Source organism: Bombus impatiens, unplaced genomic scaffold (genome assembly GCF_000188095.3).
Source record: "Bombus impatiens unplaced genomic scaffold, BIMP_2.2 scf_0647, whole genome shotgun sequence".
Lineage (NCBI taxonomy): Eukaryota > Metazoa > Arthropoda > Insecta > Hymenoptera > Apidae > Bombus > Bombus impatiens.
In genome coordinates, this window is record NT_177066.1 from 1692022 (window position 1) to 1714865 (window position 22844).

Below are 22844 nucleotides of genomic sequence, written 5' to 3' on the forward strand. Positions count from 1 at the left end.
GCGTATAGAGTACTGTGGATCATCGCGTAGCTGATCAATGTTAGAAATTTCTCTACAAGCGCTGTTATTTCGAAATTTCCCTTTGAACGACCATTCGCTATCGACACATGTACAGCCGGCCACCAAATAGACGAGCTAATTTATAGACCCAATGCTAGATATCAAAATGATCAGAAAGGTTCACGTGCAAATACACCGTTTAAGGTTTATGTTAATTGTGAACAATTTATTTTATACCAGAAATGTACCGGTATCGAGGAATCAACTGACGAAATCTTCTTTGGATCTCATTCGCGCTTCGCGTTGTTCACTTCGAAATAAATGATGTAACAACTGAAACTCTATTCCATCATCCTGTTCCACCTGCACTTGTTCCGTTCAATTTTTATTCCATAGAAATCCCAGCAGCAATAATTTTAATTGGACGATAGATATCGTTGTACCAAGAAGAGGAACAACAAGCTACATTTCATCCGGAAAATTGTTACTTCACTCTGCCCGTTAAACGCGCTTTAGAGCCTGAAATTAAGAATTCGAAAGAACGAGAGACGACGTTCTTCTCGGAACGACTTCTTTCGTTTCAGTTCGAGATCAACGGCCGTGAAAACTCTCAGCCACGTTTTCCATCCTCGTTTTGAACACGTTGCTCGGATCCATTGGCATCGCTTATTACGCGGTGAACAAAGTCCTCGTCGGCCGTAAACCTACTCTCATTTAATTCCCCGGGAATATGTGTTTTTACCAGCGGACGAGCATTTGATCGGTCGTAAGCTCGTCGCGAACGTGCGTCTCTCGGCCGTCGAACCGAACGAGAAGGAATGGAGCACAGGTCCTCGGTTAAATCGCCCGATTCTGTCTTTATGGGTAGCCTTAAAGCGAACGCGCGAGCAGGATTGATAGTAGCTACTAGTCGGACTGATTCAAGGCTTGCCACGTTGAGCGGCGACGACCACATGTTCGAGGGCTGTTAGAACGTTACTGCGCTTAGGAATCACTGTTCCCGATGCGACCGCTCGTGTAGACGGTTCTTTATCGCTTATTGATTCCCCCATGACTAACGACGTCTATAGAAAAATCTCACTTCCTCGATCCCTCTCCCTCGTCTATATGTTCCTCGTGCCTCGGGCAGATCAAATATTTTAAACCTTTCTTTTTCTAATAGAACGCCCCCCTTGAATGTTAGAAAACGCGGTCTAATCGTTGGACCAACAAACGAATCAAAGAGCAAACAGAATTCCCATTAAACTCGACTGTGCCTCCGTTGTGAATCCGTGACATTTTCAAGAGTAAACCTTCGAATCAAACAAATTCCAACAACGACACGTCCACCCGCCATCGCCACCATCCTTATCCTCGACAAACAGTAACAACAACGAGACCAGACTTGGGTCTCGGGTGGCCAGGCTCCAGCCCATCCTCGATCATCCCTCGAGTAAACGTCTTGAACCGGTTGCAGCAACCTCTAACTCCACGAGAAACGATTCCACGGCGAAAAAAGAAGCTCACGTATCGATAACGCGACGCTGCACAGGGGGCGTGTCGTATTCGCGGGGTATAAACCGGTGAATCAGGGAGGGAGCGAGAACGGTGGAAGTCTTGGAGAAACAGCCTCTGCGAGAAAGAGACGATAAAGAGAGGACAGAGGGAGACTTTGAGCTTCACTGACCCGTGTAACGTCCGGACGGCCTCCTCTATCTGTACTTTACAATCGAGGGTTTTATTGAAATCTCACCGTTCCCTATATAAACTCTAACAGACATTTTTATCTGCTGGATAAATTTCCCTGGGTCGCCCTCCACGAACTTACCCGAAAGAACACCCATCCACCCGCGTCGTATTCTGGCCATCCTCTAGTTCGCTCTCCCTCTTTCTCTTTCTTTCTCTCTTCCTCTTTTTCTCTCTGTTCCGCCGCTGGCTAGAGGACGAATTATTGGCAAGATATGAAAGGACCGGAGTTATTGGCGATAGCGAGCGAGCATACGCTTGGAAGTCGTATTGTACCGGTGGACCGCTGCGCCGCGGGCAATTTATACGACTACTTACCTTGCCGTTTCTTCATATTTTTTTGAGCCACCGTGTATGCGTCTTCCCGAATGTACCAGAGGAATGTTGGTTCGGTAGGGTTGAGTCAGTGGTGATTTAGATTTGTTCTGCAACGATTCACTCGCCGAATACGACTCGGTTCCCTTAAACTCTGCCTCTGTGAAGTCTCACTTTCGATTTTTCCACGATCTTCTTACGGTTTCGAATTTTTCCATGATTCAGTCGAAACTCGTTCGTTCGACTCTCGGATGATGATGAATGGGATAATTACGATTCACAAAGGGATTTCACGTTTATTACTTTCTGTGTTACATTCAAATATTACTATCCTATGAAACTGTACGAACAATTTCATCTAACTTCCGAGCTAATTTAATTATCGTGTAGAGGCAAAAGACTGCTTCGGTCATTTGCTCGCTGAATTTCTGTAAAATAAAATACTTGATCTTGCCGATAACGATGATCCAGTTTGCACGAAGCGGGAGTTAAAGATCTCACACGTACAATAGCAGTTTTATCACGTGTAACCGAATCTCTACCTTTGCGTGCATTTTCCCAATTGCTCTTCGTTCGTTACTCGATACTCTGACACAAATATTCCCTCGGTTCTCGGTGATTCGTCATCCACGCAAATGCTCACTTTCATATAATAACTTTTTACTATATGAACACCGTGCAACGTGCCAGAAACGTAGAACTCGTGCTGAAAATACTTCTGCTAAAATTACGAATCTTGACAGTATCAAACGTTCCGTTTAAGCGAGACTGAGGGATTTATCAGTGCAGTTCCTGGAAATGAGTAACGAGGAACTTGATCCGAGTTAGGGTGTACGATCGTATGTCGAAGAGAGAACGGTTGTTCCAGTTTCACAGGATGCATTTCTAAGGGTGCGCGGGTTCGATGCTTGCGGCTTATTAATAGCGACGTGGCTCGATGCACTTTCAAGAGTCCATACATCTTGGGATACGTGTTGGACGGATGGATGGCTGAATGGTCGGACAGGCGCGTTACAAAGATCGGATCACGTATTCGACGGGCTGCAGATATTACGTAAAGTCGAATGATGCGGGATATATTCGTCGTGTACGTGTGTATCGAGATTGTTATTCGCTGTTGTATAAAAATTTGCCCTTTAACGTGCCTCTACTTTACCTTGATTTCCATTTCTATTCGTCTTGATACACTCGTTTGCCGGATCTATCTAACAGGATACACAGGCTCCTCTTCTACATCAGCGGTGATTATCTTTACGATTTATAAATCATTCGGTTAATAATGCAACGAAGAGATCGATATAGAATAAAATTCATTAAGACTAATGCCCGAAGTGAAACCCTAATATTAATTGCCAAGGGTAAAAATAAATTCCATCTTTAGAATTCCAAAAATAGCGAGTTAATGGTACAGCGAATATTTAAATCGACGTTGGACCAATTTCATGGCTAATCAAAGCCAGAGGTAAAATTTAACACGCGCATCGTATCTAAAACAAAATCTTTGATTAACTGATTAACTCTGTCGAATATTACAGAAACTTCGTAGTCTAAATTTACCTGACAATTTATTATTACATTTATATCATACTTTTGCAGTCAATGAATTTATGAAAGCAAATCAGTTTGTTTCTTGAGAATTGGAAACTGCTTCTGTATCCGTGTAATGAAACTAAGAAACGAAGAGGAAGTGAACGGGTGATTAGCGCAGCTTCCGAACGACTCAATTATCAAATCTTGCGATAACAAAGTCACTCTCCCGCCAATCCAGTTCCAATCAGCAAAATCTGCTATTTCGTTCGATCTACTCGGTTGATCCAGTCTAGTGGGTCGTATCGACAGGAACGTACCACGTGCCTGTCGCTATCCGAACGGAATCCATATCGATGGCGATTCCCTTAAAAGCAAATAATACCGTCAGCCGTCGGCGTCGACGCGTCCCGAAGAATTATCGTCGGCACGGATCGATCCGAGAAACGTCAACGACTTGGCGCAACGTATCGACTAAAGTGTCTTCTATCTGTTGCAGATGCAACCGGCGCCCAATGCGCTCCATCTCGTTCCGATGCAGACGGTTCTGCTACTTCGAAAGCTTCTGCTAGTGGCAATTTCGCGAACGCGCGAGCAGACGTTCCACGAACAGCTTACTGTCACTCTTCTCACGACGTCGCGTCCACCCCCTCTCGTCTACCACCCACACCGCCCAATCTCTCGTCCCTGTTCCACGATCCCTTTCAGCCCATTATTCGACACCTCGATTCACTTTCCCGGCGCGAAACGGACGAAGAAAATCGTTGCTGGAACCGTGCCTGATCGCATATTCGCGGCATCTGCCGAAATCTCGGATCACCTCACGGACGCGTGCCGCGTTATAAATATCTATTCTTTCCCGTAGTAACACACCGAGAGACACGCGTTGTTATAAAATTTCCAGTGGATTCGTTCGAACTGGTTTCTCGCCGTCGTGTTTCTTTCGTACGTGTCTAGGAGAGCGTATACGGGACTTTAGTTTTACGGTCAGATTATGACGGTAAAAGATATACTACGTCGGTACTACGGCAGAGGTATTAGGTTGTCTTGACAATTTTGAAAGCTCAGAAATTGGGCGGTGATTTCGAATTATTTATTATGCATATGGATCAACGCGTTGACTACCGCGCGAATCTTATGCTATATTTTTACATCGTAACGGTTAACTTTTGCGAGATATTACACTGTATTTGCGCAATTTTACTTTGACAGTGTTATCTAGGTCATTCGCCTTGTCGGAGATATTTTAGATTCGTCATATTTTAATCGTTCTGAAGAATTTAGCAACGCGGATGACCTGCCACGGTCACCGTGGTAATCGTCGTGTTAAACAACGATGTACAAAATTCAAATAAACACGGCTCCTAGTTAGACGTCAAATGGAATAATAAAGATACAAATACATAATTTAAAACGTGTCAAAAAATCGCTAATTGAAAGAGTCGTCGTTTGTCAACAAAACGAAGTTGGAATAAAAAGCGTCGATTTTTGCTCGGAATACTGTATCTTGCTGTAATTGAAAAAGGAAAAGTTAAACGAGAAATTGATGGCGACCCGATCGGCTGGTATCTCGTTCTCTTTATCGGCGGTTCACGCCTCCATCGTCGCGCTGATATTTACGGAACAACACGCGGATCGACGCACCGCACGCGGCTTAATAATTTGATTAATTGCCAGAGATATCCTCTCTTGCGTGCGGCTCCAATCAATTCCATTAACCGGCTGTTGCACACGGCCGACAGAAAACGGGGAAGCTGCAGCTCGACGCTTGGATTTCATCGATCCTTCTTCCCAAATCGAATATCGTAGCCACCTATTCGGGTCTCTTATTTAGCGCGTGTGACCGTGTCGATTAACGGCGTTCGACGGCCAGTTTATTTCGCTAATTAACGTTGCTCGATTTTATGCCGCGAACGATCGAACTGCCCAGTCCAGGAGACAAGGGGTAGAAAGGTGGCGCGTTAAACGGTATTAAAGAAGAGGAGAAGCCCGTAGGCGATACGATACCCTTTGCTGATCTCGAGCTTTACTGCCACTTCGCACGATATAGCCGAACAATGATAAATCTAGGGGAAGTCTCGGCTTGAAGCGATAACGGCGTCTTAATAATCAGACGGGGTGAAAATGATACGTTGGAGAATTGTGCTTTCCGTGCTTTCAGTCCTTGTTATTAATACTTGGTGAGCAAACTGTAATTGCATGATCGCGCTCCTATTGCCGGTTAGTTGATATTGAAACGGAGGTAAGTAGTTTGACGCGGTCTTTCGGATTCCGAATTTCGGCTTGCCAAACTTAATTCTGGATAATTTTAATTCGTTTTCAATTCGAAACGTTAAATGTATAAATTTCAAATTTGAGATTTCACACCTGAACGTTTCAATTTTTCAATTTCAAATTTAACGATCGGGGAAGCATAAACCAACCGATAGACTATAATACCTTCACATTGAACGTTCCTACTTTATACGTACCACTACTTCTCTCAGCAAAAATTACTATATTTCAACAGCATTCGTTTCTTTCTTGCTGACAAATACTGGAAGCAGGAAGGGAAGGTGTATCAATTTTTTAAAAATTTACTTTACAATTTTCCATTATTTACACGTCGTCTTCTTGCAACGAACGAACTCGTGCAAGTAGGTCATCCGTTTCCCGAGACTTGAATATTAATGCGCTTATATGATAAGAAATTACTGAACGCTGGGGTTAATCGATTCGAGACTTCTGAGGAGCTTATATAGAAATTAATAAGGAACAGTTGCTAAATCTCAGACTGTTTGTCAGACGATTGTAAATACCAATGGATTAATTATTATCCATCGTGACTTAATCTGAGAAAATTCTTTTACTGTAGCATCACTCGAATAACATCAGGGAACGAAGACCTAGAATCTAACAAGGGATATCTGCAAAATTGGATTAAAAGTACGACGAGCAAGGGAGAATCGAGAGAATAAGTCCGAACGATTTCGCGGAAAAAAGTAGGTATAGAAGCGAGCAGAGCATGTGGATATAATGGGGGTGATTTGAGCTTCGCTCGGGAGGGCTCAAGTAGGTCTGAGAGGTCGGTAATCTCTTTTTTTTTTTTTTTTACATCCATTCGTCGTGATTAGAGCCGCTGCTTTTACAGGCTATATTTTACAGTCCTATCCCTTGTATTTATCGCTGATGCTCTTAACCTGCCGGGTGAAACCACGCGACGCGGAACAACCGATTCGAAAGCGTCTGTTTGGCCGCGACGAGAGGCGATGTTTCAGCTTACGTTTTGGAAGCCGCTTGGAGAGCCTCTTGCCAACAAGTCGCCCATGAGTCATCGCCATTAGGTGGGTGTCTAGAGGCGTGATAGAGTATCGATGACTCATTAACAAAGCGGTTCTCAGTCGGCGTTCTACGACAATTCTACGTTTATACGCGGCTACAGACAAACGTCCTATTGAAACAATCAAATTGCATTATGGCTATGATATCGTGCACTTTCTATCAACGACTCGTGAAAGTATTTGAACACACCATAGAAAAACTTTTATGTACATAATGTGTGCGTTATATGAAACATTGAAAGATTTTATTGGTGTTTTAATAAGACGTTATTATATTATATTATTGACAACATTTCGAACACGTTGGTAAAATAGGTGCGAGGATCACCGTATAAAATGCAATTATGTAGATCGAAGTCTATAAGATTCTGGAAAGAACTTTTCATACTGACGTTTGAATCAAATATTGACAGTTTTATATTGATAAAATGAAAGGGATTGACTTTTTCTTCGGAGTCACCGCGTCGAAGATCCATCACGATCTAACAATAAGTCTTAGGTCTTGAAACACGATCGCTTGGCATGGGTATCGAAGAGGATGCCTCATTGTAAGGTAAATATTACAGAGTTATCGATGTCCTCGTTTTATCTGAAATTTTAACGACTTTATAAGAAAGCATCGTAATTAATAAGGAAACGCGTAATGAGTCGAAAGCATATCGGGAATCTTCCATTTCCTCGAACAGCGTCGAAAGTCAGGTTAAACGAATGAACCTATCTACCAATCGATTGATTGCACTTTGAATTTTTCAGTAATTACCGCGTTCACCTCGGGTAAACGTATTTCCTTCTGCTCCAGAATTCGGTCACGAGCGATCGCTTCTAATCGATATTTTCCCTCCCGAGGCAACCCTTATCGTTCTCCTTCCTCCGCCGTTTAGTACCAATCGGTAATTTCATAATGGTGATTCGATAATAATCGAACGCGTTATCCAGCTCGAATACCGTACCACGAAATCGGATACATTATCGTTCCAATTTTTTTCCTGTCGCGTAACGCCAACACATGGAACAATTTTGTTTACTTCGAACAATATTACAACGCTATTCGTAAATCAACGTATCGAAATAGAATAAAAATAGAAATAGTTTTTTCCATCAGCGAAGTGCTCTCTATATTTTCGTTTCTTTTTTCTTTCTTCCTTTTTTTTTTTCTTTTTTTTTTTAACAGCACAGTGGATATACACGTAGGCATATAGCCACGTACAACATTGAAAATCGAACGACGCGAAGTATAAAGACTCTCGAATTTTTCTGCTGTCAGATTTTCAACGTTCCTTCCCACTCTTTCATTCTACAGCCCATTTCCCACGATTTTTCACTCCCTTTATCGTAATAAGCGACGCCAAAGTGCGATGGGACGCGTGTCAAATAATATTTGCCGGATTTCCGATACCGGATCGACGGTTCCGTGCACTCTAAATCGCAATAATTAATGTCGCGTTTGTTAATTTACGATATTATAACGCAACGTCGAAGCTTGGTCGGTAGCGCACGTGTGTACAATACGTACAGGAAGTCGACTAAGTGATAGTTTGTAGTTTCGCTGAATAACAAGGGAGTTTGCGAACGATCCATCAACGAGCAACTTTGAAACACCGATCCGTTTATTTTATAATGATCAAACACAATGGCTGTGTGCGATTTGTACAGTTCGATGCCTGCGCGATTACTTATTTGATCGTGTCGACGCTCTTCCGCTGTTTAAATATTTAGCCAAACCCGTCGTGGTAGAAACAACGCGATTACTACCATCCTTCTCCTTCTACCTTCGCTTCTCTTCACGACTCAACGATTCTGCTCATACATCGTAAAAAAGCTCTTCGTACGGGATAATTAATCAACGAAGTAATACCAGCAAATTGACAAACTGCAAGTTGTAGGTGATAGACTGTTGTTGTATCAACGGCTTTCGTAATTTTACAATTTTGAATTAAATAGCCGCAGTCCACTGACTCGTAAAATTTATTCTTTTAGAACTTTCTTTTATTGTTACCATTAAACAATTTACGACACTTGTAATTTATCAGGTGTAAAACTTGGAGATATTAGTAATACTAGCTGGATTACGCTGATCCAGACGATCGTTAGATTTCAAACGATACAATTTTGAAGGTTTCGCCGAATTTTAATAGAATTTCGAACGATCCAATTGCAAACCTGCTGAACTTTTGCATTCATCGATCGGCCATTTAAGCCAAAAACCTGTTCACTTCGATATTCCCTCGCTATCAAACCCTGTCAGCTATCCCAAGTGAAACAGCGACTCTTTGCAAAGCGGCGAGCGAATAAAACTGACTTGCACCGTAGAACCTCCTTAACCAGCGAAATCGAAGAAAGTTGGGAGCAATCCGATCTTATACTCGCAGTTACCGTTTCATCTGCCGAAAATTTCGCCGGGGGTCGCCACGCTCGACTTTACGACGAGAACTTTATCGAGCAACTTCCGGTTCGTTGGAAACGAACGAAATGGCGGCGCGAGAACCATCAAGTCGATTCCCGAGTACTTTTACAGTGTCAAACCGACTAATGTCCGCCCTCGGGACGCTCGAATTCATCCGTGACTATCTGTTTTCACCATCTATCGGCATTCTCGTCCGGTTTATCGTGACTCGATCGCGCATCGAACGAGATCCACGCAGTTTGTCAGCGATGAAGATGGCGAGACGCGAGAAGTTCGATCGATTTTCGATCGATATTCCACGACGGGGCTGTTTGCGGTTCTTAACGCGCGTTCTGCGTCTGACAGATTACTCCGCAGGGACTCTTCCTGTTCTTTATTCGGAAAGGGCAAGTTCGATGACGATGCTCTCCCCGGTCGGACCGGAAGTTTCCGCGGTGACGGGATAAGAATCGAAGTTAGTTCGACGCGGGGGACCGGGCATCTCGCAAAGTTAGATTCAGCAAGAAAGAGGGCTGTACCAATGAGAAAAATAATTCCGACGGATTAATCCAATTTGAAGATTTAAGCGTGCATATTAATCAACGTATTTTGGAACCTTAAGTTTCAACCTTAAGTTTCCAGAGCCTCGAAACGTAAGTTCGTCTTACTTCGTGAGAACTTAGCTCGTGAAAATTTGTTCGCTCTGTCTCCTGCTCCGTGTCCCTGGTATCATCCACAGGCTGTCAGGAATACCAGACAAAGAATAATCGTGACAGCTTCGTCTTCGTGGCTCGCGTCTACGTGCTTCTTACTTTGCACGCTACATTTCCGAATGCACTTGGTCAAATTGCGCCATGTTTCATCCGTGAACAATCCGTTGGCTCTGGTATTAACAGGGTCTAACCGTTCGAGTTTGTTGACGCAACTACCTGCAAGCGAAACTTAATCGAACGTGTTCAGACCGTGGTACGGGGGATGCTTCCTTCGTTCGGGGCGGAAAGAAACTCGGAGGAAGAGAGCGCACGCGGACCTCGTTATTTCTTTCGCCAACGTTTTTTGTGTTTCGCCCCGGAGCAACTACGCTTTTGTTACGATGACAATAATCGAGGGGCAATTCCGTCGCGTCTCTGCATGGAAAAAGTTAGTCCGAGGAATCGTGCAACAAATAACGATCGCGAGAAAAGGGATTCTTCGAACGTATCGGATCCCGTAAGAACGATGATCTACAGTAAAGTTTAAACGACGAAAATTTCGAAATTTCCGACAGTACGATTCAATGGGGAAAAAGTGTGTTTATTCGTTGAAAGCTTAAAGAAACCTGATTGTAAATGCGTCAGCGCGAAAATCTATTAAGGGAAAAAGATTTAAACAGAGCTGGCGAATTTATCGCGATGGAAAACGAAGTGACTTAGTTTCGCGATACTTCGGCCGGTTTTTGTTACAAACGCTCTCGCTGTTAATATTCCGCGTCAAAGCTGGCCAATCCATGACACGCGAAACTCTAAAAAACAACAGAGGGAAAATTTATATACTGGATTTTCTGGTCTCAAAAGGTTGCCGTCCACCAGCGGCTTGTCAAACAAATTTAACAGTTTAGAACGTCCCGAAACTTGTTATCTTTTTATTTTGTTTCTATGTCAATTTGTCGATTCGAAACGTTGAAGATTATACTGTCACGATGTCAAACGACCGTGACTTTTTTCCCCGTTTTCTGCTTCTTCCATAAATTCTATATGGAGAAATTTTATATGCCGATATACAGGATGAGCCAGTAAAAATTACCACTTTAAATAACTCGTTATCCATTGACTCTATAAAGCAATGTTTGATGTGAAATTTTATTTAACATTTAAATTTTATTTATTTATTTTATTTAAGAAACCTCGTCAGGCGAGAACATTTTATTTCGTTTCAATACCTTACACTTTTTGAGAGATTGAGCTAACCGAGATTTTCGAATGGCACGATATATTATTTATAACATTAGTCGATCTAACTAGATGTTTTCTGCAAAAGAGCATTAACCTATTTATAGCGGCAAACTTCAGCAGGTACTTTAACTTTAACTTTGTTAATTTATCGTACGAAAAGTAAAGACAACGTAAACACTGCCTTTCCTTGTCCTCCAGACATTAAAAAGTTACGAATTAAAAAGTTAACGATTCAACACACGCAGTGGCTACAGAAAGCATTTTTCTATATTCTTATTTCCCAAGAAAATACATCTTTCTATATCAGATTTTATATATTTTACTTCCAGAGTATCTAATGTTACTTCCAGACTAGATGTACCTAATTAATTAGTATGCCAGTGTTATAACGAGTACAGTGGATTCAAATACAGCTGAATACACAGATCCGATTCGTGACTCGTCTCCACTGATATAGCTACCCAATTTACGGTTTGCAAAAGGTGTGAAACGTAGTTCGTTACCTTGAAGAATTCATATAATGAATGAATCACACGATCAGCCACGAGTCACGACGACAAAATAGAAGATATCCAGCTACTCATCCGCGCTGATTGCGCGTTGCTTTCAGACACACGCGAAACCGAATAAGTTTCATGGGTCAATCGTAATTTCCAACAGAATTCGAATCTGTCTCACGCAACCATCGTTTCAATTTATGGATACGATTTCGTAACGATTCTCCTCCCTTTTTTTTTTTTTTTTGTTTTTAATTAACGAACACAACGACGGCTAATCGACTGGTAAAAAAAAAAAAAAAAACGGAAAAATGGAAGGCAGTTACGTCAGTTCGTTTCGCGTGGAGGACGTACGTTTACGCCCCATGTAATTTTTCGATTATCCAGCGATGTTATTGCATCGCATTGTGCCGACGTTGGAAACACTCCCATCGAGTGATTCCTTTGAATAGAATGCACGCGGCACTCTTGGCTGTTAGCGAATCCGACATAACAGCTGCTTCGCGGTTTTCAATCGCCATCGAACGGAAGTTGTTATCGCGTGTCGGTTAACCTTGAGGACAATACCAACATTGTCAAACAAATTTGACACCGAAAAGAGTCATTCACTTTTAATAAACGAGATTCACAGCGTATAATTAACTGCTAGTAACGATTGTCAGTTTTGATTGTTTAACGTACGATGATGTGGGTATTTCCGAGTGTCATGCAATTTTGCAAGCGACACCTTTTCCTACATCGTACCACCTGCGTTACGAAACAGGTATTGTACAATACAGTATTATACAATACTTACGAACCCTTTGTTCTTCTTAATGAGATGTACACAGATAGCATACTCCGTTTAGACATAGTTGTTCATCGCGATATTTCTTTCAGTCGAAGTATTTTTTTACCAATTATGTAAAATATTTATGCAAATGCTTGGATACGTTAACGTTCTAGAAACTTATCAAAGACAATGGCAAAGCGAAGATGTTGTAAGTCGTGACAACATGCTGTATCCGCAAATAGTATGCTGAACTATATCTATTCGATAAACGAACAAGAACGTCGAGTATTTTAGTTACAACAAAACAATCGTTTCGCGTTATAATCGTTGGAAAATTTGCCCAGCAGCAAAGTTATCGGTTAGAGCGTTCTAGAACGAGAAACAGAAAAAGTAGACATTCTTCGCGATCTTAGAGAAACACTGGTTGCCGCAAGAACAGTTATAATTACCGCACTTACCGCAAAGACGTCTATCCGTCTAGGCAGTTTAGCATTGTACTCCGACCGACGCTGCTCCTCGCATTCTTCTCGTTGCTAGTCTTGTTCACGTTCGAGTAACACGTCGTCCGTGCTATCTGGAAATACGAATTCGCTTTCTCCTAATAACTCACAAATGGGTTACAAACACGACCAATGCTGGCTGATGGCATTCGCAAGTCTAAAAACGCTCAAACTCACAGTTTCGGAATATTAAGAATTTCAAAACCGAGATGTTTAAATCTTCAGATTACTCTAAGGTGATTGTGATAAATTTGAAAAATTGAAAAGTTTTGTATCATAAACGTCTATTTCAATGACATAAACGATATATATTTAACAGACATACTATAGAACGCAGAAAGAATCTTTACATTTCGAAAGAACGGAATATTTTCGAATAATCGATGACCTCGCCAACGCTGACTAACGTGTATTTCACAATCCTGAATCTCTGTAATCGTTTAACATGAGATCTACGCTAATGACATATCTGTCCATTGAAATGATATAAGGTAACAGGAAGAAAATACACGAAACATTAAATCATTACTCGGATGATTGATAAAAGAAGTTGAACCGGTGAAACGAAAAGAGGAGACGACAATTTCGTTGGCCATTTTTGTCCCTAACGGCACTACAAAACCACGCGATGTCACAATAAAAAGTTGTACGTCACAGTGACGTTGAAATAGCTTTCGTAAAAGTGGTTAACCAATGGTCTATTGTACGAGTTTTCCAGTTCCACAAAAACGTACCACAGGCATGCGCTTCTTCACGTTCACTGGTCCCAAGCATCGAGTTCCATTCCGTGAGAGAACGTGGCATCCAAGTCTATCAAGCTCGTGTATTTTCTATCACGATCGTGAAAAATATCGTTCACGATATTCATCGTCTAACACGTTGTTCGTCGATAATATATTCTTTATTCTACTATTTTGCTTACAAAAGTAGAATCACCTTTGGCGTTACAGGAAAGACATACATAAGATCGGAGACCCCTTTATTTTCTTACAATAGTCGGTCAATGATATGTAAATTATACGAATACTCGATTAAATTTATACATCGCTGACAGAAATTTACACTTGAATAGCCGACAGGCGTTACGATATAAAATTCTAGCAAGCTGTTCCGTGTTCGCGTCGAATTTCAAACATCGTAATTAATGTTATTACGAAATAAATTATCAGGCCGAAATTAACGCGATAGAGGAACGTAGAGAGGATCAAATGTTTCTGCTTTTCAAACTGCGGCTTTACGAACGATTTTTCCAAAGGATACCGTGAAAAACGTTGCAACTTCAACGGTACTTTCAACAATATATTCAAAACGAATCTTCAGCCAGCTCATAATTAATCAACAGACCGTACTTGTTTACAAAGAATCTATGAATCGAGCTAACGACAATTTCGACGCGATTCAAATCGTTTCGTCAAAGTGTTTCGCATCCATTCGCGCGAACTTCTTCGTTCGGCGATTCGAACGTCGTCTTACAAATCTTTTCAGACCGACCAACCCAACGGTCTGAAATTTCTGCAAGACCGTCGTCGAAGAAATTGTGAAAGAATACCGTTACCAGTACCGAGAATCTCGAAGACAGACGTTGTTTACGAGGCAGTGTAGCGAAGACACGCGACATTGGCGACTTTGGCGACTGAAACTTTCCAGGAAATAGCGCGAGCTTCAATTAAAACGTACTGACAGGATACGACAAAACGGAGAAGTCTTATCCGCGTTTCTCTTCGCTCGAACGAGCCATTGTCTCGTTTTCTTGATAATGGACGCGAGAATGCTTTTACGAGGTCCATCGGTCGTCGTGGATCGTACGAACGAATCTACGAAAGTATTTCATTTCTCGATGACCAGTCCTTTGTTTCCGTACAAACAAGTAATAACATACACAAAATAATGTACAGGTAGGTCCTCTGTCCGCGAAGCTTTTTACATTTACGAAGCTTTTGCGAAGCGCGTATTAGACGCGTCGATGTTAACGATAGATAGAGTAATACTACAGATGCACAGATGCCCACGGTAATATGCAACTGTCCACGAAACAGTAATGAGCCGTTTTCGTCGCTGCGCGTTTTCGTCGTGACGACTGGCGTTAACATTGTCAGTAGCGAGGCGTACGTTGCAAGTACGAACGAATGTAGCGATATAGGATGAACGCGTTTTCCTCGTCGCTCGACATTTTAACGACGAGACGAAGCTTGTACGCTTTGTAGTGCGAACACTGTCGTGAACTTATCGTCGACTTATACATAAACTACGCGTCGTGGGCGGATACTGGGCCTTACTCGACTCATGACCTAGAAATGACAAACTCAGTCGGATAGTTGCTTTGAACGTGTCACGCGTACTCAAGAATCTGAATAAATTAGAGGACAGAATATCGTATAAATATAATACAAATAATACTACTAGTATTTTTAATAAATATTAATAATACGACAGGTGTAATTAATATCGATATTCTCTCGAATCGCGACACGATCGTAGAATTCTTCGAACGTTAAATGTTAAACAATGTCGGACAAATGTTGCGTAAGAGAAAATTGATCGAATATCGCTCGTTGTAAAAACGACGAAGCGGAACTGGTGCATTGAATTTTAAAATGACATTGTCGATTTTTCATGACGTAATACGAACGGTTTTATTGTTCGTTAAAATCAGGCTTTATCTTATAGGTGTTGTATGAATGGTTTGCTAAAAATAGTTCGTCGCCTGATAAGTGATTCTAAACGAACACCGCGAATCGAACGGTACATCGTTTTTACGAATCACTTGAAAATACATCGTTTCCAGCCTGAGAATGCTCATAGATGGTTATAAATTTCAAATTAATTAATTACAATTTTTCTCGCTGTCGGTTTCGCAGGTTAAAGAATGTTTGAAAAATAATAAACTCTTCATTTTAAAACGGCAAAACGTTCAATCGTTTAATTGCCACTTCAGTGAACTCGGAATCGAAGGTAGACCAGTGCAGCGAAATAAATTATGAAAATCATCGATCTTCGGAGCACTTGTATACCGATTCGATCGGCGAATATTTATGGCAAGTAATATAACGGTAGATTCGAGCTTCGCGTTAATTCTTTAAATTACGAATGAAACATTCTAATTATGCTACATTACGAATAATGCTGAATGACGCAGATAGATAACTGCGTTTGAAATAGATTGGTTCGGATTCATTTACGCGACTAACGCGTATCTAACATAGAACCGGATCCGTGTCTTGTCGTTTATCGATTTCGTTTTAATTAATCGAAAGTCGAGATTCCAATTTTTTACGAATTTCGCTCTGATGGCATAAACCGTTCATCGATATTTTACATATTTCGATATCATTCACACTGCGCTAATTATAATACAAATCTAACAATTCGTTCCATTTGTACAAGTTTTCGAAAGTACTCGAACACGTTCACACATCTTTCACGGATATATCGTATTACGCGAAACATTAGAAAATTTCGTTAACGGTGTTGCGTGGTTCGACTATCGTGATATGCTGGTAAAGTTTGCAACAAATCCCGCAATGTGTATAAAAATTACAAGATATTTATTGTAGTCGCATACACTTTTCAAATATCGCAGAAATGTTAAATTGTTCGTTATACTAGTAAGACACGACATTTACAGAAATCATCTCTTTACCTCTAACTACACGTTTTAGACGACTATTCACGCCGTGTACTGATCTTTTACTAATCGTAAATGTGTATTTTCAATAAACGTAAGTGCAGTTTCGATGTAATCGCGATAGTCGTGTCTTATTAGAGAAATAATTGAAAATGTTTAATGTGAGACATGTAATATGGTTTTTCTATATCGTATTTAAGATGTGTATAGAAGTGGGACGTTGATAAGGAAACCAATAAAAATATATATGTCTGTGGACATTAAAGTTCTCCATGGCAAGCGTTAAAATCGCTTTTGCGAGTCTGTATATAATGTATATAACCCTGATAAAATCTTAATGCTTAAATAAATTCGACAGTCGTAAACTAAACGTATTTTACGATAAGTTAAATTTGCACGGTGATATGTGAGAAATGTGCGCTAAATCAGTCTTTGAAAATAGACCCTGTAAGGTAACTGCGATCACGTAAAAATTCCTGGAGGTGACATTTCGATCGGCTGAACCAATCAGACAAAAAGCTTTGCGTTCGTGGCTGTTTCTGCTTATGAAGAAACTCGCAAAGATTGCATACACCTTGTTGAATACCATCCTCGATCTTGTAATACGTTTTCCAAGCAAAGTACTCGCTGTATTTTCGCGGATTTTTGATTAGCTCCTTTAGATATTCGGCCAAACTCTTTGGCGTGTCAAAGTCGAACACGTCTATGTAAGATCGTGGTGGAGCATAGCGGCTGTAATTGGCGCCACCATAAACGATGGGAACCACGTTGTATCTGGAAACAGAACGGAAACAATGCTCTTTGTTAGGTTTCCTTTAGCCGTGACACCTTTTATACCTCCGCCTATTGTTGTCTCAAACAACGAGCATGTAAGGAGTAATTAAACGCGATATTAATATCAAATATATGCAATTAAACAGGCGCGATAATATGAAATGTCAACGTGTGATAGCAAGGTCGAAAGTATACGTGAAATTTAAGCGCTATTTATGTCAGAACCACTCAAGAACCAAAATGGTCAATTCCACTTCTTGTAAGCTTCTCAATTTTTTCTCAATCTTTACGAACGTATTTAAAGAAATTAAATTTAAACACAAATTCCCTCCTCTCATTAAATATTCCATATACATATATGTTTCTACACGTTACATGCGTTCTGAATATCTACGCTTCCAAATGCCCCTCGTTTATTCGCGTTCCAGTATTCGCTTCTCAAGAAACGAACGATATCGAATACTAAGGTAAAGAAGAAATCAGTAATTGACCATCTGCCTCTACTTTTCGATTTAGATTCAATGTGGTTTCTGAACGGTTCGATTAATATTGTTTCAGTCGCTCAAGTCTGCGCTCCCCTTCTAATCTATTCGTATCGCGCTCGCCACAGGTGCAGGTATACAAAAAAGAGACAACGAAAGAGAAAAAAAAATAGAAAGCATCGTGGAGAACAAAACGTGGGGAAACGAAAAAAGGTAGAAGACGGGGCAAGCCTGTCGGGGAGGGAGAGGATGGCGATCGCTCGCAGAGCATGGTCACGTGTCGAAACAATTTTATACGGATTCGTCGTTTGAAACACGAGTCCGTCAGCCGATTTGAAATCGGTCAGCGGGCACACGGCAGGTACGAGCTGCGACTGACAATTTTATAGTCGAGATCGTCCCGCGGCCATTGTTTTACCTGAGGCTATTGTACAGCTTCTCGGTTACGTAATCGTCGCACAACGAATTCTCGAATGACAGGTAAAAAAAATAGCCAGGTTCCGCGACTCGTGCGAAGCAATCCTCGTTACGGGGACAAAACATGTTGCCGCATTTTCCATAAACGTCGACCGGTATGTGCTTGGACAGTTCGTTCACGTACTCTTCCCGGCCGCTTTTTGCCACGCAGTTGCTCACGAACCAGATTATCGGCTTCGTCTTGCCTCGAATCGTCTTCGACAACGACGCGTCCACATCGTAGGCGATCGTTCGGTTACCTGTGCAAACGGATCGTTGCTTTGATGACACCATCGATGACTTTAACCGGCATTCTATTCGCTCTAAAGACCGCCCAAGCTCGTTCGTGTGAAATAATTTTATTCCGCGTTCATGATCGACATCTACGTCGTATCGTGACGATTAGATTTACCCGATTGAGAATGCGCTGTATGTTTTTATCGCGAATCTCTCGAATAAACATGAATCACAGTAAACATTAAACAAATACAGCCTCGTGCAATGCCTCGGTTGGACAAGATCAAGAGAAACAAGAAAGAAAGAAAAAGAAGAAAATCAAAGAAACCACAAATACGTATTCGTTTATGATCTTTCTTTCTTGTGACGTGTAATTATCGAAAATTACGGGGAACGATCGAAGAAAAACGAACATGACGTAGCTGAAAAGAGCAACCAATCGTAAAGATAAACAAACGCGAAGGACAGCTAATTTGTAACAGTTAATAAAGTCATCGGCGACACTGTAATTAGTAAGATTCCGTGCAGGCTTTGTACGTTGCGCAACGCTATTACGCAAAAGAATTGTTACAATCTGCGGCTATTTTCCGGCCTCTAGCGACTTACTAAACCTCCTCTTTCCTTTGGCCACAGCGCACACACGGATTCCCCGAGGAAAATTACACGCTAACGATGGTATCTGATTATGGCGCGCATAACATCAACGTTGATAAGCTAACGATCGTAATTTAATTTCAACTTAATTACACGCATCAACGCGTAATCCGTTCTCCATTCGATAACCAGTTACAACGACCTCGTTAGAGCTTTTATAATTGTATCCTATTTTTTGCTTTCGCCACGCAAGACACGTTTTCCCCGGCTGTTCCCTGGTCGCATACGAAGAAACTCGTAGCCGCAAAACGTTTTTGCAGCACGTTTCAAGCGGCTGCGCGGCTAGGAAAGAACAGCTACCCGTGTCTCGTGTTACGCCAGCAAATGGCCGTGTTCTTTGTCGTACCGGGCAAAAGCAACGAGGGGGAACCGAGATTAATTACGCACAGCGACGATTATGAAGCACGCGGGACAAGATGATGCGTTCTCCACGAAGCAACTACCGAGGGTGAAACGATTTTCTCGCGCCGTTCTCTATAGTCGGAACAACCAAATTTGATGTACAAATTTATTGCTTTGTTTTTTACGTACTAACGTACTAACAGATCCAAACAGGAATGTATATGATTTATTACAGTGTCGTTTCTTCGACTAAACAAGAAATGATTTATGTTAGAGTATCTTAGCCTTTCAAAATAGTACCCCCTTTAGATTGTAAATAAATTTTTCTTCGTTTATTATCGACAATAAAAACACGTGTTTTCGTATGACACGATCCGAGCAAATACTGAATTATCGGATACAAAAGAATTAGGTAGAAGTAGACCAGTTCGACATTCAGGTATCAAGTTTGATCGTCGTAATTATAGCGAAGGATGAACAGAACGGAAAAATTTCTCAACCAGATAATCGATATCCAAGGATTGCTTAAACGAGGCTATCTTTAGAAGATTCAAGATTTTCTTTTTTTCCTGATTTCATTACCTGATCCAGCGTAAAAGGCGCTCCAATTCACATTTCTGCTAGGCGCTACATTTACGTTGGTACGAGCGTCCTTAACGACTGCATAAGTCCACACGATATCGCTGTCCAATCTGTATGTCATCGTGATGTTAAAGAAATCCTCGTAAAAGTAGTTAGTCACCGGCCTGTTAGCCGGGCTTTCCAAATTCACGAAAACGTACCACTGCCGTGGACTCCGGTTCTTCGGCAAGTCTTCCAGATTAAGATCGTTCCCATGAAACAAAACAACGTCGAAGTCTGTCGGATTCACCATATGTCTGTTGTTAGTCGCGTAACAATCGTTCACGGGGCAATCGCGGGCGATGTAGCCTGTGCCCATGTAAAATGTCTCGCTGCTGAACATCTTGGTCCAATATAGGATTTTCTTCGTCGTATTGACGAATCGTAGATCCTGGTCAAAGACTCCCCCGAAGCGTAAGAGATCGTCGTCGCTCCCGTTGAAGCAGAAAGACAGAACGTACAGAGCGATCGTGAAGATCGTGAGGACGATCAAGCTGTTTTTTCCAATCACCCATAATTTCATATCGGTCATCTATGGTTATTCGTCTTGTTTCGAATTTTGTCTCGTTGCTGAAAAAGATTGTTGCGTGATTTTCATTGACGAGATCGTTCTCATCTGTTTTTCTGTGTCTTGCCGATTCCTATCGAGGTATTGTAATTGTTTAACTAACGGAAATCCCGACGTATCGTTAAGCTAGTTCCTTTTCTCTTTTTCTTTTTTTTTTTTTTTTTTTTTTTTTAACATCTTGGTCCAATATAGGATTTTCTTCGTCGTATTGACGAATCGTAGATCCTGGTCAAAGACTCCCCCGAAGCGTAAGAGATCGTCGTCGCTCCCGTTGAAGCAGAAAGACAGAACGTACAGAGCGATCGTGAAGATCGTGAGGACGATCAAGCTGTTTTTTCCAATCACCCATAATTTCATATCGGTCATCTATGGTTATTCGTCTTGTTTCGAATTTTGTCTCGTTGCTGAAAAAGATTGTTGCGTGATTTTCATTGACGAGATCGTTCTCATCTGTTTTTCTGTGTCTTGCCGATTCCTATCGAGGTATTGTAATTGTTTAACTAACGGAAATCCCGACGTATCGTTAAGCTAGTTCCTTTTCTCTTTTTCTTTTTTTTTTTTTTTTTTTTGTCGCGCAGTCAAAAATGCGTTTGTTACGTTCGAAATAACCAGCTGAATTGATCTTGAAGAGAGTTTAAATGAAACACAACGGACAAGGAGGAGGCTCAGAGCAACAGATTTCGATCTCTCGAGTCTTAATTCACTGTGCAAAGTATTCTAACGAACAGTTGATGAGTCATGTAGAGGTAGCGTAATGATGAGCAAATGTATTGTTTGTGATAGTAATCCATTAAGAACATCTGATATGCAATTCGTTACGCTACAGCTATCGTAACTTTTTGAATAATTCACGACCTAAAAAAATCACTTATAATATATTATTCAAAGGTAGTAGATCGATTATGCGCTAAAGCTATAAGTAGATTTTTCTGCGAGTCACGTAATCTAGTATGAAAATGAACGTTTTCTTTGGACTTACAATACTTTCAAACAATTTAAAGGAACGTAAACGTTAAATACAATGTTCCTTTATTACTTGAAGTACTATGCGCGTGGATTACGACAATGAAGCTAATTGAATACGTAAAAATTACCCGACGCCTAATAGATAAACGATAAAGAAAATTAACAAAGCATTGTTCTTATCGTTTCTCCTTCTATCTTTTCTTCTATCGTGCTCTTCGTTGACACACGCAACAGGCTGATACAGATAACAACGCTACAGAGAGCAAAAGAAACAGTCCGCGATATTATCAGATTTCGTTTAATTGAAAATGCCTTCCAAAATCGTTGCCTCTCTCTTGTCGATCGAAAATTCTGTAATGGACACGCGTCAAATCAAACGTATCTCTGTTCTCATTCTGTTTTTTCGTTTACTAAAAGAAATTTGGCTAAATTTCTGTTACTTCGAACGTCGTGAAAATTACGAACTTACGTGATTATACAAATTTTGAGGTTTCCAATGAAAACGAGTTTTCTCGCAAGCGAAATCAATCGAAAATTGAACAATTGCGTGATCGAGGCAAGTCTATGGAAATCGAAATCTTTCCGCCGGATTGCAACGAAGTTTGGCTAAAAATCTGTTGGTTCGTGTGTTATGCCCAAAGCTATGACTACGTAAAACCATTATGTAAGATTTTAAAGTTCACCATAGACACTGCACTCGCGATCTTTTTTAATCGTTCGCGATTCTTAGAAATTTCGTGCATCGAGACGCGATTGTATCGGAACGCGTCGAATTCAAAAAGGGAGGAGCCCGTTTCCGGCGAAGGATCGACGATGAAAAGAATGATAAAGCGTGTGATCGATGGTTCACCATTGCCACGACGCGTCCAACATGGAATCCGAATGTGGGACACAGGTGTTCGATGAAGGAATTTGTCGGAAATCGCCGCAGTTCGCAGTTTACTCTCTGAAAGTCTCATAAATTTCGCGTATTCGCCTCGGTTGTCCTCTCGTCCTTCGGTGTGCTCCTCGCGTTCTCATCTCGAGGAACATCCGATGTTTCGTTCCTCCTACTATGTTTCAATCGTGATTCGCTAACTTCGACTATCATCGATGGTTTCTTCTTATTTTATCCTTGTATCCGGTTTTTTTTTTTTTTTTTTTTTTTTT

At 41.2% G+C, this 22844-nt stretch overlaps 2 protein-coding genes and 1 long non-coding RNA gene across 9 annotated transcripts in view; 1 reads left to right on the forward strand and 2 right to left on the reverse strand.

Annotated features, from left to right (window-relative positions):
- The window catches only part of LOC105681212 (lachesin), a 287913-nt gene that overhangs the window by 169162 nt on the left and 95907 nt on the right, over positions 1 to 22844 (forward strand). The window lies entirely within an intron of this gene.
- Positions 13853 to 20912, reverse strand: LOC105681220 (alpha-(1,3)-fucosyltransferase C-like). The gene is made up of 4 exons (XM_012389620.3): positions 20797 to 20912; positions 20123 to 20731; positions 18270 to 18567; positions 13853 to 17369 (listed from the first exon to the last, which is right to left on the reverse strand). Exons 2-4 carry the CDS (start codon positions 20691 to 20693, stop codon positions 17021 to 17023), a joined length of 1218 nt encoding a protein of 405 aa, XP_012245043.1. The 5' UTR covers positions 20694 to 20731; positions 20797 to 20912; the 3' UTR covers positions 13853 to 17020.
- Positions 21266 to 22830, reverse strand: LOC112213432. The gene is made up of 2 exons (XR_002947325.2): positions 22546 to 22830; positions 21266 to 21948 (listed from the first exon to the last, which is right to left on the reverse strand). It is a non-coding gene; the product is annotated as an uncharacterized LOC112213432 (long non-coding RNA).

Excerpts from the sequence above, each read along its gene's own strand:
- LOC105681220 (XM_012389620.3), bottom strand. The coding sequence starts at position 20,693 with ATGACCGATATGAAATTATGGGTGATTGGAAAAAACAGCTTGATCGTC. Across the intron at positions 18,568-20,122 it reads CGCCTTTTACGCTGGATCAG|GTAACCGAACGATCGCCTAC; the intron begins GTAATGAAATCA and ends CCGTTTGCACAG. Across the intron at positions 17,370-18,269 it reads AAGCTGTACAATAGCCTCAG|ATACAACGTGGTTCCCATCG; the intron begins GTAAAACAATGG and ends TTCTGTTTCCAG.